General features: G+C 45.8%; 1 protein-coding gene and 1 long non-coding RNA gene across 2 annotated transcripts in view; one reads left to right on the forward strand and one right to left on the reverse strand.

Annotated features, from left to right (window-relative positions):
* Nucleotides 1-15,609, forward strand: part of STK10 (serine/threonine kinase 10) — a 131,883-nt gene that overhangs the window by 107,375 nt on the left and 8,899 nt on the right. Inside the window, exons 14-18 of the mRNA XM_060094947.1 lie at nt 3,112-3,241; nt 5,179-5,303; nt 6,846-7,034; nt 7,641-7,766; nt 10,420-10,533. Coding sequence (XP_059950930.1) covers nt 3,112-3,241; nt 5,179-5,303; nt 6,846-7,034; nt 7,641-7,766; nt 10,420-10,533 — 684 coding nt within the window. The remainder of the gene's footprint in view (nt 1-3,111; nt 3,242-5,178; nt 5,304-6,845; nt 7,035-7,640; nt 7,767-10,419; nt 10,534-15,609) is intronic.
* Nucleotides 9,451-15,609, reverse strand: part of LOC132487185 (uncharacterized) — a 60,676-nt gene continuing 54,517 nt past the window's right edge. The window contains exons 3-4 of the long non-coding RNA XR_009531519.1: nt 10,395-10,598; nt 9,451-9,534 (exon numbers count right to left, since the gene is read on the reverse strand). This is a non-coding gene — a long non-coding RNA (uncharacterized LOC132487185). The remainder of the gene's footprint in view (nt 9,535-10,394; nt 10,599-15,609) is intronic.

Consider the following 15,609-nt stretch of genomic DNA (forward strand, 5'->3'; position numbering starts at 1 on the left):
CCTACCTCTCATTCTGAATAAATCAGACCATCCTGATTATCATCCGTTATCACTTCCCCCATGCAGCCTTCCTTGATTGCCCTTGCTCCAGCTGGAAGTGAGCTCTCCCATCTCTAGGAGATACCACAGACCTTTACATCCACCTCTCCCAAAGCCTTTAGCACTTCCTGCCTTGTTTTATAGCTGTTTGTATATCACATCTCCTTGACCAACCCAGTACATCCCTCTGCCCACTTGGCATCTTTTGGAGTCTCAAAGACACCAAACCCAGATCTCCCTGACCTGGTCCTGTTCTCGTGTTCTGAGGGGATACCGTCCTCCACTGTGATGTCAGGCCAGAAGCCCTGTCATTCCTGACACCTCTTTTTCTTGCAATCCTTCATCACCTCTTGAAGCTTGGGTTTTTTTTTTAACCTCCAGACTCTCTCTGGATCCATCAACGTGTCAACATCTCTGTGACTCCCTATAGCCATTCTTGTCTTTTGCCTGGACTACTGCAGTAGCCTCCCAGCTAGTTTCCCTCCAGTTCTTGCAGTTCTTTCTCTCATACCAGTTGTTGTGATCAATACGAATTCCAAATCTGATCATGGCACCCTTCCCCAACAGCCCTGGGCCTTTAAAACCTTCAGTGGCTCCCACTTTCTCCATAAGATCAGATCAGCCTTCTCACATGCTTTCAAGGCCCTATAGGTCTTGTTCTTGTCAGCCTCTCCCAGCTACACTCAGTCCCCTCTACCCAAGCCTCAGTAGCCTTTTTTTTTTTTGCGGTACGCAGGCCTCTCACCGTTGTGGCCTCTCCTGTTGTGGGGCACAGGCTCCGGACGCACAGGCTCAGTGGCCATGGCTCACAGGCCCAGCCACTCCGCGGCACGTGGGATCTTCCCGGACTGGGACACGAACCCGTGTCCCCTGCATCGGCAGGTGGACTCTCAACCACTGCGCCACCAGGGAAGCCCCTCCGTAGCCTTCTTTTCACTTCATGCTCTCATTTTGTCCCACTTCCTCTGCCCCCAAATGCAAAGAAAATTAGAGTCTACAATTACAATTGTTTTGTATATTATCTGGTTTAGCATTCATGGCTTACCAGGATAGGTGCTGTTTGTTTTCCCCTTTACAGAGGAAGAAGCTAAGGCTCAGAGAGCTGACACTGCACAGTTAACAGTGGGGTCCAAGGCCTCAAGCTGAGTCTGACTCCAGGACACCATCATACTTTCCTCCAACCTGTCCCTTGACAGGTTGATCAGAAAAAAGAATGCAGGGCTAGGGAGGGTGGGGAGACAGGCCGTAGTCCCCACAGAGGGAGAGAAGACTGGCCCTTTTAGGAGGCCACTCTGGCAATTGCATCAAGAGCTTCAAAAATGTACACATCCTTTGGCCTAGATTTTCTGCTTCTAGGACTAATCCTGAAGATGAATCATCACAGAAGTTCAAGGACATTTAGCTACCAGAATGTGAAGAGCAGCAGTATCTAAAATAAAGAAAACCTATAAACAACCTATTATATATTGGGTAGATAAGCTGGGTGTAGCTAGCTATACCACGAAATATTTTCAGCCATTAAAACTTATTTTTGGGGCTTCCCTGGTGGCGCAGTGGTTGAGAGTCCACCTGCCGATGCAGGGGACGCGGGTTCATGCCCCGGTCCAGGAGGATCCCACATGCCGCGGAGCGGCTGGGCCTGTGAGCCATGGCCGCTGAGCCTGCGCGTCCAGAGCCTGTGCTCCGCAACGGGAGAGGCCACAACAGTGAGAGGCCCGCGTACCGCAAAAAAACAAACCAAAACGAAACAAAAAAACCCTTATTTTTGATAGAAGATTACATTATGACATGGAAAGGTCTTTTTAATAATTTTTTAAAGTTGTGGTAAAATAGACATAACATAAAATTTGGTATCTTACCCATTTTTAAGTGTGCAGTTCAGTGATATTAAGTACATTCACATCATTGTGAGTACCTTCACCATGATCCATCTCCAGAACTCTTCATCTTGCAAAACAGAAACTCTGTTCCCATTAAGCAGTAATTCCCCATGACACCCTGCCTCCAGTCCCCGGCAACCACCATTCTACTTTGTCTCTACAAATTTGACCTCATATAAGTGGAATCATACCGTATTTGTCCTTTTGTGTCTGGTTTATTTCACTTACCTTGTCCTCAAGATTCATTCGTGTTGTAGCATATATAAGAATTTCCTTCCTTTTAAAGGCTGAATAATATTTCATTGTATGTATATACCACATTGTGTTTATGCATTCGTCTGTTTATGGACACTTGAGTTGTTTCCAATCCCTTGGCTGTTGTGAATAATGCTGCCATGAATATGGGTGTACAAATATTTCTTCAAGTCTTTTAAAATAATTTTTGTGAAACAACAGATGTAAATACATTTATATAGATACACCAAAACCAGTTGCTAGCATTGAGTGATACGATTAGTGCAAATTTTTAGTTTCTTAACGTGTTTCCTAAAATTTTTATTAAAAAATTTTTTTTATTATTTTTTTATTGAAGTATAGTTGATTTACAATGTGTTAGTTTTGGGTGTACAGTGCAGTGATTTAGTGATATATATATATATATTCTTTTTCAGATTCTTTTCCCTTATAGGTTTTTTTGTTTGTTTTTGGTTTTTTTGGCTGTGCCCGATGTGCAGCTTGCAGGATCTTAGTTCCCTGACCACGGATCGAACCTGGGCCCTCAGCAGTGAAAGCTCCAAGTCCTAACCGCTGGACCACCAGGGAATTCCCCCTTATAGGTTATTACAAAATATTGAGTATAGTTCCCTGTGCTATACAGTAGGTCCTTGTTGGTTATCTACTTCACGTATAGTAGCTAAAATTTTTAAATTTAAATTTCAGTTCTTTACTCTTTATTAAGGAAAATTTAAAACATAGGCAGAAACAGGTATAATAGTATAATGAATCCCCATATACCCATCACCTGATCTCAGTAATTGTTAACTCCTGCCCACTCACTGCCCCACTCTACTGTATTATTTTGAATCAAATCCCAGACATCGTATCATGTCACCTGTTAATATCTCAATATGTATCTCTAAAAAAAAATAACCACAATACCATGAACACGCCTAAAATTTTAAATACCTAATAGGACCGGGACTTCCTCGCCAAGCAGAAGGAGGACCTGGAGTTGGCGATGAAGAGGATCACGGCCGACAACAGGCGGGAGATCTGCGGCAAGGAGCGCGAGTGCCTCACTAGGAAGCAGGAGCTCCTTCGAGGTGGGTGCCCGAGAGCGGGGCGCGCATGTTGGTCCAGACTCTCTATGAATGTACATGCCAGCCCCGGGCAAGGAAGAACTGCTAGGTCTTCTCCACCCTAAGACCAAACATCAGCCTTTGTGGTGAAACATGAGGAAAATCCCCACTGAAGTCAGGACTGAGGCAGAGATAGCAGTTAGCAACAACACTATCTGACATTATTGTGGATGTCAAGGAAAGGGAAAAAAAAAAAAAGGAAGCAATGTAGAGTGGGTGGAAATGGCACGAGGGAGTTGGGTTAACGGGGGTCGAGGGGCAGTACTGAGAGCCGCTCCTAGCAGCTAGCATGTAGTGAGCGACTTCTCTGCCTGGCCACATGCCTTAATCTTACACCTCAGTCACACTGCATCCTATCCGTAACCCTGCACGGCAGGCCCTACTGTTCTCCCCATTTTTATAGATGAGGAAGTTGAGGCTTGGAGAGTGACTCTTCTTTGGCCTGGGTTGCACAGTTAATGAATGGTAGAGTGGGCCTTGGATGCAAACCTTATCTTGAAGCCAAGCTCTTAACTACCCTTGTGTGGTGGTGCTTTGGCAGGTTTGCATGCTGGTGAGTCCCTCCCAGCATTAGACTGTCCAGGGGCAACAGTGTGAGCCACCACCCAGAGGGAGGAGGGCAGGGGAAATCCTGGGGAAGACAGGGATCAGAGAGGGGGCTTATGTATCTGGATGGTGTCACTCAGCTGAGGAAGCTCTGGGGTAGAGAGCTCTGGAGGGTGCAGGGCTTGGGGTCTGTATATAGCCCCCAGGCTATCTAATTTATGGCTAGCAGATGTTGGGTACAATTTTACGGGGTATGCAAAGCAAGCAGGCTCCAAATGGCTGGAAGTCTGTTGTTTGAACTGCATTTAAAACAACTGGATGGGTGAAAATTAGAGTTTGGTGCCTGTGGGCTTTGGAGCTAACGGTCCCTGTCTGTTGTAAAGATGTAAACATAGGACTAATATATGAGTGCTGTCTCTGGCTCATTATTATAACAGGGGCCACAGCCAGGACTCTGATGGCCAGGGCAGTTCAACAGTACAAAGCACTCAGTACTTGATGTGGGCCAAGAAAAATGGGGTCCTTGGTATTCCAACATTCTGAATAGAGCCACGGATGTTTCAGAAAAGCCCTTGTTTCCTTTTCTTATCACGTGATGGTCTGTAAGAACCACCCTACCTGTGGGACTCGGGTTCTGATTTTGGTTTAGAAGCCAAATCACTGTTTTGATGTTCTGTGGATAGATGCTGGCTTTCATGGAACAGGAGTGCAGTGAAATAAACAACTTCACAGTAGGCCGAGCATGGTACCAGCTGTATCTTGCAGGGCGTGAGGTTCTCCATCTGACACCAGCTCCCTGCCCTGTCCTGAGCACAGGGGTTGGTTAATAGACTTCCAGTGATAAAATGCCAGATAACTGTTTCAATAATGCATATATGGGACATGAAGGGTCTCACCTATTTTTCAAAGGAGGAAATAGTGACAAGAGGCTGTTTTCTTCATGGGGTTTCCACGTGAGCCCTTCCTATTTGCCCATTAGGAAAGCAGAGGTGCAATGTAGATTGAACATAAAAGTATCTTCCAAGGACATTTTCCCTCCGTGGTGTGGTTGTGCCCATTTGGCAGAGATGGAAGGTGAGGCCTGGAGAGGATTTTGTGTTCATCTCAAATCCCAGTGATGCAGCTGGGTTTTAGCGTCTGGTTTCTCTGGCTCCTGACTCCAAACACTTCCTGCTGTACCATGCTGCTGCGTGCTGTCATCCCTGGAAGTTTCTAGGAGTTGGCTCAGCCCACATAGTCTAAGGACGTGGCACAATTATCAGCCAGTGTGAGGAGACCTGGCTCGGGGCAGTGGAGGGGAGGGCCTGGTGGGGCTCTGGCCATCTGCACCTCACCGGGTGACATGTCCTCCACAGACCGGGAGGCGGCGCTGTGGGAGATGGAGGAGCATCAGCTGCAGGAGAGGCACCAGCTGGTGAAGCAGCAGCTCAAAGACCAGTACTTCCTCCAGCGGCACGAGCTGGTACGCAAGCATGAGAAGGTGAGGCTCCTAGTCAGCTTGGCTTTGGGGGCTGCCACTGGGAGACCTGGGAGAGCTGTGAGACTGCCCCTCAGTGGGGCATCACGTGCTCCTGAGAGCAGCCAAGTCGGCCACAGTGAGGCTTGAGAGCTTCTTGGGTGATGTCCTGCCTCAGATCCAGGGGCTAGGAATTGGGGAAACTGTGCAGGGAAGCAGATGGCCCAAGCAGCTCCCTCGCTGACTCTGACACCTGATATACATCTCTCTCACTCTTTCCCTTTTTTTGTCCTGCCTTTCCATTTTCATTTTATCTCTCTTTCCCATGCATTCCCTCAGAATACTTTAATTGAAGTATAGTTGCTTTACAATGTTGTGCTAATTTCTGCAGTACAGCAAAGTGACTCAGTTATATGCGTACATATTCTTTTTAAAATATTCTTTTCCATTATGGTTTATCCCAGGAGATTGGACACAGTTCCCTGCGCTGTACAGTAGGACCTTGATGTTTATCCATTCTAAATGTAATAGTTTGTATCTACCAATCCCCAACCCCCAGTTCATCCCTCTCCCTCCCCACCTGGCCTTGGCAACCACAAGTCTATTCTCTATGTCTGTGAGCCTGTTTCTGTTTTGTAGATAGGTTCATTTGTGCCATATTTTAGACTCCACATATAAGTGATATCATTTGGTATTTGTCTTTCTGACTTACTTCACTTCGTATGACCATCTGTAGTTGCATCCATGTTGCTGCAAATGGCATTATTTTGTTCTTTTTTATGGCTGAGTAGTATTCCATTGTGTATATGTACCGCATCTTCTTTATCCATTCATCCGTTTATAGACATTTAGGTTGTGTCCATGTCTTGGCTATTGTGAATAGTGCTGCTATGATCATAGGGGCGCATGTATCTTTTTGAATTAAAGTTTTGTCCAGGTATATGCCCAGGAGTGGGATTGCTGGATCATATGTTAGTTCTATTTTTAGTTTTCTGAGGAACCTCCCATACTGTTTTCCGTAGTGGCTGCACCAACTTACATTCCCACCAACAGTGTAGGAGGGTTCCCTTTTCTCCACACCCTCACCAGCATCTGTTATGTGTAGACTTTTTAATGGTGGCCATTCTGACCAATGTGAGGTGGTACCTCATTGTAGTTTTGATTTGCATTTCTCTAATAACTAGTGATGTTGAGCATCTTTTCACGTGCCTACTGGCCATCCGTATGTCTTCTTTGGATAAATGTCTATTAAGGTCTTCTGCCCATTTTTCGATTGGGTTGCTTGGAGGTTTTTTTTGTTAAGTCGTATGAGCTGTTTGTGTATTTTGGAGATTAAGAAGGCATTTAGAAGGTAAGAAGGTAAGGTTATTAACGGTAATTTTTAAAGTGAGAACAGAAAACGTTATTTAAGAGTGGTAGTAAAATGACACGAGCCTTTGCTCTGCTGAGCATTCTGGACCACGCAGGTCCTGGGCTCCTGAGTTGCGTGTGGCAGCCTTGGCATCTGACCACACCCGCGTGCGTGGAACGCAGCTGACCTTGGCCCCGGCTGGGTGTCCCCCTCAGGAGTGCGAGCAGATGCAGCGCTACAACCAGCGCATGATGGAGCAGCTGAGGGTGCGGCAGCAGCAGGAAAAGGCGCGGCTGCCCAAGATTCAGAGGAGCGAGGGCAAGACGCGCATGGCCATGTACAAGAAGAGCCTCCACATCAACGGGGCGGGCAGTGCCGCTGAGCAGCGCGAGAAGATCAAGCAGGTGGGGGGCCGGGGGGGTCCTGGAGTGGGGCCAGATCCAGGTTTGGGGCGGCCTGGATCTTATATGGTTGGGGGAGTATAGAATATAAGACGCAGCACGGGGTCTTGGAAGGAGGAATGGAATGGAAGCCAGAAGTCACAGCCCGGAAGCCTAAAAGCCTCACGTTGACTCCCCGCTCTGGCGGACAGGGGACGAGGCTTGGCATTGCTTTCTCATGCGCGTGCCCTGTCCCACTCAGGGTGTCTATCCTGCAGCAGCTCCTGCTGGTAAACTCCTTCCTCTCCTCTACTGAGACCCCGCTCACAAGTCACCCATGTGGCTCGGGGACAGAGTCGGTGGCCGTGGGCTCCTGTGATTCCTGCTTACTACATACGCTGTCCCAGCATGTCTCAGTGTCCTCACCAATCTGGGGGCTCCTTGAGGGCAGGGGCTGGGTCTCAGCTCAGGGGGGAGGACTTCAGACGGGGGGCACAGCCTGAGTGGCGCAGGGCACTGTGGCTCTGTACAAACCAGCCCCTCAGATGGGGTCTCCCCGGGACAGGGCTGAGCTGGGCCCCCAGCCAGGCCCGTGGCCCGCTGAGGTGCCTCACCTGTTCTCCGTTGCAGTTCTCCCAGCAGGAGGAGAAGAGGCAGAAGTCAGAGCGGCTGCAGCAGCAGCAGAAACACGAGAGCCAGACGCGGGACATGGCGGCACAGTGCGAGAGCAACATGGGCGAGCTGCAGCAGCTGCAGGTACTGCCCTTCTGCGCCGCCCCTGCTTGCCTCACTGCCCCCGAGGCAGTCAGCTCCCCGGGGGCCCAAAGACCCTACAAATGGGGAAGGAGTCTGAAGCTCAGGGTGGAATGGTTTCCATCCTGCCGCTCTGTGTGATGTTGGCCAAATCACATCACCCTCCCAGGCCATAGTTTGCACATTCGTAAAATAGGCAGGGGGTAAGGATGATAATTCCTATTTTGCAGAACTGGAGTGAGGCTTTGTAAATGAGATGACAGAGCTGAGCTGAATGTGCCATGCCTGGGGCCTGGCAGTGGGCATGCTGCTGGATTTCTCGGTCACCACTGTGTCTTGGGAAAAGGTGTCCCAATTACCCTAATACCAAAACCAGACGTTACAAGGAGGAAAAACTACAGACCTGTATCTCTCATGAACACAGATGCACAAATCCCCAACGAAACGTTGGCAAACAGAAATTAAAAAGGTATAAAAAGTAGTATACACCATGAGCAAGTGGGATTTATCTCAGGGCTCGTGCAATATATGAAAATGAGTTAATGTAATCCATGACATCAACAGGCTAAAGAAGAAACATCACGTGATCATATCATCAACAGATACAGAAAAAGTACTTGACAGAAGCTGACCCCTGCTCAGTAAACTAGGAATAGAGAGAGGAACTTCCTCAACTTGATAAAGGCTATCTATAAAAACCTACAGCTACTTACCATCACCCTTAATGGTGAGAAGCTCAAAGCTTTCCCACTGAAGTCAGGAAAAGGTATCCTGATATTGACAAGCCCCTTTGTGACCTCTTTCCCTGGGGAGATCCTTGACCTTTTGTTTGCCTTACAAAAGGTTTGCCTCACCCTAAGGGTCCCCGCCCGGGGGCTGGTACTTGGAGCCCCCTTGTGGTGGAGCGAGGCATTGCCATACCTGACAGATGGGCTGACACAAACCTCTGTGACCTCAGGAAATTCTTTAGGCGACTGGATCCATCTGGCAATTCCTGGAAAGGCAGGGAGGTGTGGAGGAAACATTGCAGGTATTGAAGCCTGTCAGGTAGGGGCTCTGCTGCTTGTTGCTGTGTGAATTTTAGCCAGGCCACTCACCTGTATCTATGTTCCCAACCCTGCCTCGTGGGTTTACTGTGAGGATGAACTGAGAAAACCCATCAAGAGTGCTGGGAGCACAGCTCTGGGCAACTCGGGGCTGCCCTAAGTATTATTCCCAACCAAAGCAATTTCTAAATTCCCAGAACCCTTGAGCTTGAAACCCCAAATAAAAATTCCCCAAGGGGTTGTACTCTTCCAGTCCAGTAGGGTTGAGGTATCTGGATAAAGGCACTTTCCCCCTGCTTATAAACTTCTTATAAACCACAAGATTGATTCCCTGTGAGGAATCAACAGGGAATTGCCACTTTTGCCTATGAGAGATTCCAGGTTAAGTTTTGTGAGGCAGGTAACTTACCTCAGCGAGAGCACAGTGAGGTTGGCTAGCCTCAGCCAGGTCCATGGCCCTTACCCCTGTCGCAAATCTCTCCTGAAGAAATGGTATGTGATGCAGATAATTATATAACTTATATAAATACAAACTATTTATACACACAGATTATCTTAGCTCACACTGCCATAACAAAATACCACAGACTGGGTGGCTTAAACAACAGAAGTTTATTTTCTTACAGTTTTGGAGCCTGGAAATCCAAGATCAGCTTTGCCAGCATGGCTGGGTTCTGGTGAAGTCTCTCTCTCTGGCTTGCGGATGGATGCCTTCTTGCTGTGTCCTCACATGGCAGAGAGAGGAGAGAAAAGGAGAGGGGGAGAGAGGGAGATGGGGAGAGGGAGAAAAGCAGGGAAGGAGACAGGGAGGGAGCACTCTAGCATGTGAGCTCTCTGGTCTCTTCTTATAAGGGCACTAATCCCGCCATGAGGGCCCTACCCTCTTGACCTCCTCTAAACCTATTTATCTCCTAAAGGCCCCATATCTCCAAATACCATCACATTGGGCATTAGGGCTTCAACATATGAATTTTGGGGAGACACAATTCAGTACATAGCACAGATGTTTAACACAATGCTATTTATAATAGTGAAGATTAAGAGCAACCTAAGTGGCCCAAAATAGGGAAATGTTTAAATAAATTAGACAAACCATACTGTGGGATATTTTGCAGGAATTAAAATGATGATTGTAAAAGATGTTAATTCTTTGTAGAAATGTAGAAATGTTTACATTACAATGTTAAGAGGAGAGGGAGGCGGGTTTCAGAATTGTGTATACGGGGTGAGCTCAACAACGCACAGGACAGAGCCTGACAGGAAATAGATCTAAAATTCTGTGGTGGTTGCCTCTGTGTGGTGGGATTAGGGCACAGATTTATTGTTATTAGTTTTATACGTTCATGTTGAAAAATCCAAACACTGCAGAAAGCCCAAAGTAGAAAGTTGCAAAATTGCTGCCGATTCCACTACTCAATAAGAATTATTAATGTTAATATTCTGGAATAGTCTTCCAGGCTCCTTTTGGTGCACGTGTCTTTACATGTAGAGCGTTTTGTATAAATGGAGTTTATAATCAAGGAGAAGTAATAAATGAATGATGCTGGTACCTTCATGGTATATCTCAGCCCTCTGTGCTTCTTACCTGTACTTCCTGGAATATGTTGCAGAATGAAAAGTGTCACCTCCTGGTAGAGCATGAAACCCAGAAGCTGAAGGCCCTGGACGAAAGCCATAACCAGAACCTAAAGGAATGGCGGGACAAGCTTCGGCCACGTAAAAAGGTAACCCGTCTGGGCTGGTGGGCTCAGTGGTGGGCTCTGCTTCGTGCTGTGCCATCGCTGTCTGCCTGGGGTATGGATACAGATACAGATATGGATAAGGTACAGATTTATGGATTTATTTGAAGGAACTGGCTCACCCAATTGTTGGGACTGTTAAGCCTGAAATCTGCAGGGCAGACTGCAGGCTGGAGAGCCAGGGAAGAGTTGATGTTGCAGTGCTGAGCCCCAGGGCAGTGCGGAGGCCCAATCCCTCTTTCTTTAGCGGGACCTCAGTCTTTTCTCTTAAGGCCTGCAACTGATTGAGTGAGGCCCAACCACATTTTGGAGGGTAAGCTACTGAGTTAAATGTTAATCACATATAAAAAATTCCTTCAGTGACATCTAGACTAGTGTTTGACCAAACAACTGGTTACCATGGCTTTGCCAGGCCGACAGATAAATTGACCATCACAGGGCCTCCGTGTGGTCATTTGTAAAGTGAAGATAATGAATATTGTATAGTGTTATGCAGAAAGCCACCAGCCCACAGTATAGGCCAAGGACGTACTCATGTCCTTCCACTCTCCTAAACTCTCTGAGGAGAGAGCTGCCCTAATTACCCTTGATCATGTGTCCTGAGCCCTGAGGTTTGTTCTGCCGTTGTACTTGAGCTCTGCTTGCTGTAACTGTGATCTGCCCAGGAGGCAGTTGCCCACCTCAGCCATATAACGGCCTTGGGAGTCCTTGAATAGAGGCTTCCCTCCCTGTGCTAATGGAGCTTTCTAGCTGGAAGCTGGCCAGGGTCCCAGACCTTCCTGTTAATAGGCCCATGCTTATCTGTAACCACGCATGGTCCGCTAGGACTTTTGATACTTGACACTCAAATCAATTATACTCCTGCTGACACAGGCTGATCTGGCCTCAGGAAATAGATGCTCACCTGGTACTCTTACCTAGGGCTTCTTATACCCTTCACACATCCTGAGAGTCTGAAAATGAATCATCATCTTGCCTCTAGCCACTGCCCAGATTGCTTCTTGGGGGTGCCTGGGCTTAGGGGAGGTGCCGCAAGTGTGTATTTGGAGAGCCACTGGATTTTGCTGGTGCGGGCTGCCTCTTTCCAGAATTCTTTTTTTTTTTTTTTTTTTTTTTTGCGGTACACGGGCCTCTCACCGTTGTGGCCTCTCCCTTTGCGGAGCACAAGCTCCGGATGCGCAAGCTCAGCATCCATGGCTCAGGGGCCCAGCCGCTCCGCGGCATGTGGGATCTTCCCGGACCGGGACACGAACCCGTGTCCCCTGCATCAGCAGGCAGACTCTCAACCACTGTGCCACCAGGGAAGCCCCAGAATTCTTTATAGAATCATCCTATCCTTAGTCACCTGGGTTGCTGCTGGAACACTGACCCGGAGGTGATGATTTGCATCCTGGAATAAACGTTATTTTACACTCTTGCATTTCAGTCAGCAGCTTTGAGCTGCTGCCCATGTACGTGGGGGCAGGGGAGATGACTGTACATTGTGGAATATTTCTAGAAAGATTCATATTTCTTTCAGTAAGTATAGAATATCTGGTAAGGTCAATAAGGTGTTGCATGGGTCATAGTTGACACAGAATGTGCCCTCAGACAAGTCTTCCCTCCTGAACCTTGCTTTTTGGGGCCATAAGATGAAGATAACATTTCTTCCCTTAAAACAGGTGTTAGTACACTATTGCCCATGGGCCAAATCTGACCCACCACCTGTATTTGTAAATAAAGTTTTATTGGAACACAGCCATGCTCGTTCATTTACATACCGTCTCTGGCTGATTTTACACCAAACAGCAGTTGAGTAGTTGCAACAGAGACCTTAAGGTTTGCAAAGCCAAAAATATTTGCCATCTGGCCCTTTACAGAAAAAAGACTGTTGCCTCCTGCCACAGGTTATACAGAGAAATATATAGGTTATATAGAGGTAAAATAGACTAGTGCTTAAGAGCATAGGCTTTGAAGGAAGACAGACGTGGGAGAAAGTCCTAGCTCCATTACTAGCTGTGAGACCCTGGGCAAGTTACTAAACCTCTCTGTGCTCAAAAAAGTGGTAGCTATTATAATAAAATTGGTATTCTGATAGCAGAAGTTACACACTGATGGCCCACAGGCTGAAATTCGCTTAGAGACATTACGTATGGCCAACATACAGCAATTCAAAAAATTGTTTTAAGTTGCCAGTTTTTTAAGTATAAGGAAATTTTACATAAAAATCTGGATTTCCAGTATCTTTTGAATATGGATATCTTACAACAGACTGGAAAAATTGGCATTGCGATTCAGTGTCCCTTCCCCATTTTTCCTTAGAGGTAGAGCTCACTAGAATTTAGTACTGTTGAAGGAATGAGAGCTTAAGGGGGTATCTAGTAATTAAGTTGTTTGTTGAGACTATTTCAGGGCATCAAATAATAGTTTTAAAGAGAGAGACATAATAGAATGCTGGTCAAATCCTGCAAAAGTGGTTACTTCTATAGTGAAAGTAAGTAATAAAGAAGCCACATTTGCTGAGTAACTCATGTGTGCCTGGCTTTGCAGATGGTGGCACACAGTGTTTCAGAGCTTGAACTCTGAAGTTAGACCTATCTTGGCTCTGCTCACAGCTAGCTGAATGACCTTGGGCAATTGACCTAAGCTCTCTGAGCCTCCGTTTCTCCATAGTTAAGATGGGGATAGTGGTATCTATCTCATAGGGTGAAGATTAAATAAGATATAATGCACTTAGCATAGTGCCTGACATGTAGGAAGTACTAAGTAATTATAGCCCATTAGTTTTTAATTTAATCTTTGCAGTAGCCCGGCCAGGCAGGTAGTGATATTGCCATTTTACACGAGAGGAAGCAGGCTTGGAGAGGAAAGGTAGCATGCAGAGGCCCACCCAGCTGGTAATGGAGCTGAATCCTATTTGACTGTAAAGCCCCTGCTCTTTCCTCTGCACTCTGCTTCCTTTCTTAATTGAATAATTATTTATTTTTGGAGAACCCTCAAGAAATTTTTCTGGTAGTACACAATTTAGCTAGATAAACTTGCGTGTGCCCAAGGGAAGCTCCTGCGGTGCTTGTCGTCTAGATGCTCCCCGTGCAGTTATCTGATGTGCTTTTACAACATAGAGAACCCCTGTCCTACCACAGACGTTCAGAATTAGAATCTCAGGGGGGTGGCATGACTGCAGGTATATATATATATTTTTTTCTTTTTTTTTTTTTTTTTTATTTTACAAATTTAATCAGTTATACATATACATATGTTCCCATATCCCCTCCCTTTTGCGTCTCCCTCCCACCCTCCCTATCCCACCCCTCCAGGCGGTCACAAAGAACTGAGCTGATCTCCCTGTGCTATGCGGCTGCTTCCCACTAGCTATCTACCTTACGTTTGGTAGTGTATATATGTCCATGCCGCTCTTTCACTTTGTCACAGCTTACCCTTCCCCCTCCCCATATCCTCAAGTCCATGCTCTAGTAGGTCTGTGTCTTTATTCCTGTCTTACCCCTATGTTCTTCATGACATTTTTTTCTTAAATTCCATATATATGTGTCAGCATACAGTATTTGTCTTTCTCTTTCTGACTTACTTCACTCTGTATGACAGACTCTACGTCCATCCACCTCATTACAAATAGCTCAATTTCATTTCTTTTTATGGCTGAGTAATATTCCATTGTATATATGTGCCACATCTTCTTTATCCATTCATCCGATGATGGACACTTAGGTTGTTTCCATCTCCGGGCTATTGTAAATAGGGCTGCTGTGAACATTTTGGTACATGTCTCTTTTTGAATTATGGTTTTCTCAGGGTATATGCCCAGTAGTGGGATTGCTGGGTCATATGGTAGTTCTATTTGTAGTTTTTTAAGGAACCTCCATACCGTTCTCCATAGTGGCTGTACCAATTCACATTCCCACCAGCAGTGCAAGAGTGTTCCCTTTTTTCCACACCCTCTCCAGCATTTATTGTTTTTAGATTTTTTGATGATGGCCATTCTGACTGGTGTGAGATGATATCTCATTGTAGTTTTGATTTGCATTTCTCTAATAAGTAAAGATGTTGAGCATCCTTTCATGTGTTTGTTGGCTGTCTGTATATCTTTTGTGGAGAAATGTCTATTTAGGTCTTCTGCCCATTTTTGGATTGGGTTGTTTGTTTTTTTGCTATTGAGCTGCATGAGCTGCTTATAAATTTTGGAGATTAATCCTTTGTCAGTTGCTTCATTTGCAAATATTTTCTCCCATTCTGAGGGTTGTCTTTTGGTCTTGTTTATGGTTTCCTTTGCTGTGCAAAAGCTTTGAAGTTTCATTAGGTCCCATGTGTTTATTTATTTATTTTTTTTCTTATCAAATTCTATTTTATTTATTTATTTATTTATTTTTCATTTTACAAATTTAATCAGTTATACATATACATATGTTCCCATATCCCCTCCCTTTTGCGTCTCCCTCCCACCCTCCCTATCCCACCCCTCCAGGCGGTCACAAAGAACTGAGCTGATCTCCCTGTGCTATGCGGCTGCTTCCCACTAGCTATCTACCTTACATTTGGTAGTGTATATATGTCCATGCCGCTCTTTCACTTTGTCACAGCTTACCCTTCCCCCTCCCCATATCCTCAAGTCCATGCTCTAGTAGGTCTGTGTCTTTATTCCTGTCTTACCCCTATGTTCTTGATGACATTTTTTTCTTAAATTCCATATATATGTGTCAGCATACAGTATTTGTCTTTCTCTTTCTGACTTACTTCACTCTGTATGACAGACTCTAGGTCCATCCACCTCATTACAAATAGCTCAATTTCATTTCTTTTTATGGCTGAGTAATATTCCATTGTATATATGTGCCACATCTTCTTTACCCATTCATCCGATGATGGACACGTAGGTTGTTTCCATCTCTGGGCTATTGTAAATAGGGCTGCTATGAACATTTTGGTACATGTCTCTTTTTGAATTATGGTTTTCTCAGGGTATATGCCCAGTAGTGGGATTGCTGGGTCATATGGTAGTTCTATTTGTAGTTTTTTAAGGAACCTCCATACTGTTCTCCATAGTGGCTGTACCAATTCACATTCCCA

This window comes from Mesoplodon densirostris, chromosome 3 (genome assembly GCF_025265405.1).
Source record: "Mesoplodon densirostris isolate mMesDen1 chromosome 3, mMesDen1 primary haplotype, whole genome shotgun sequence".
NCBI classification, from domain to species: domain Eukaryota; kingdom Metazoa; phylum Chordata; class Mammalia; order Artiodactyla; family Ziphiidae; genus Mesoplodon; species Mesoplodon densirostris.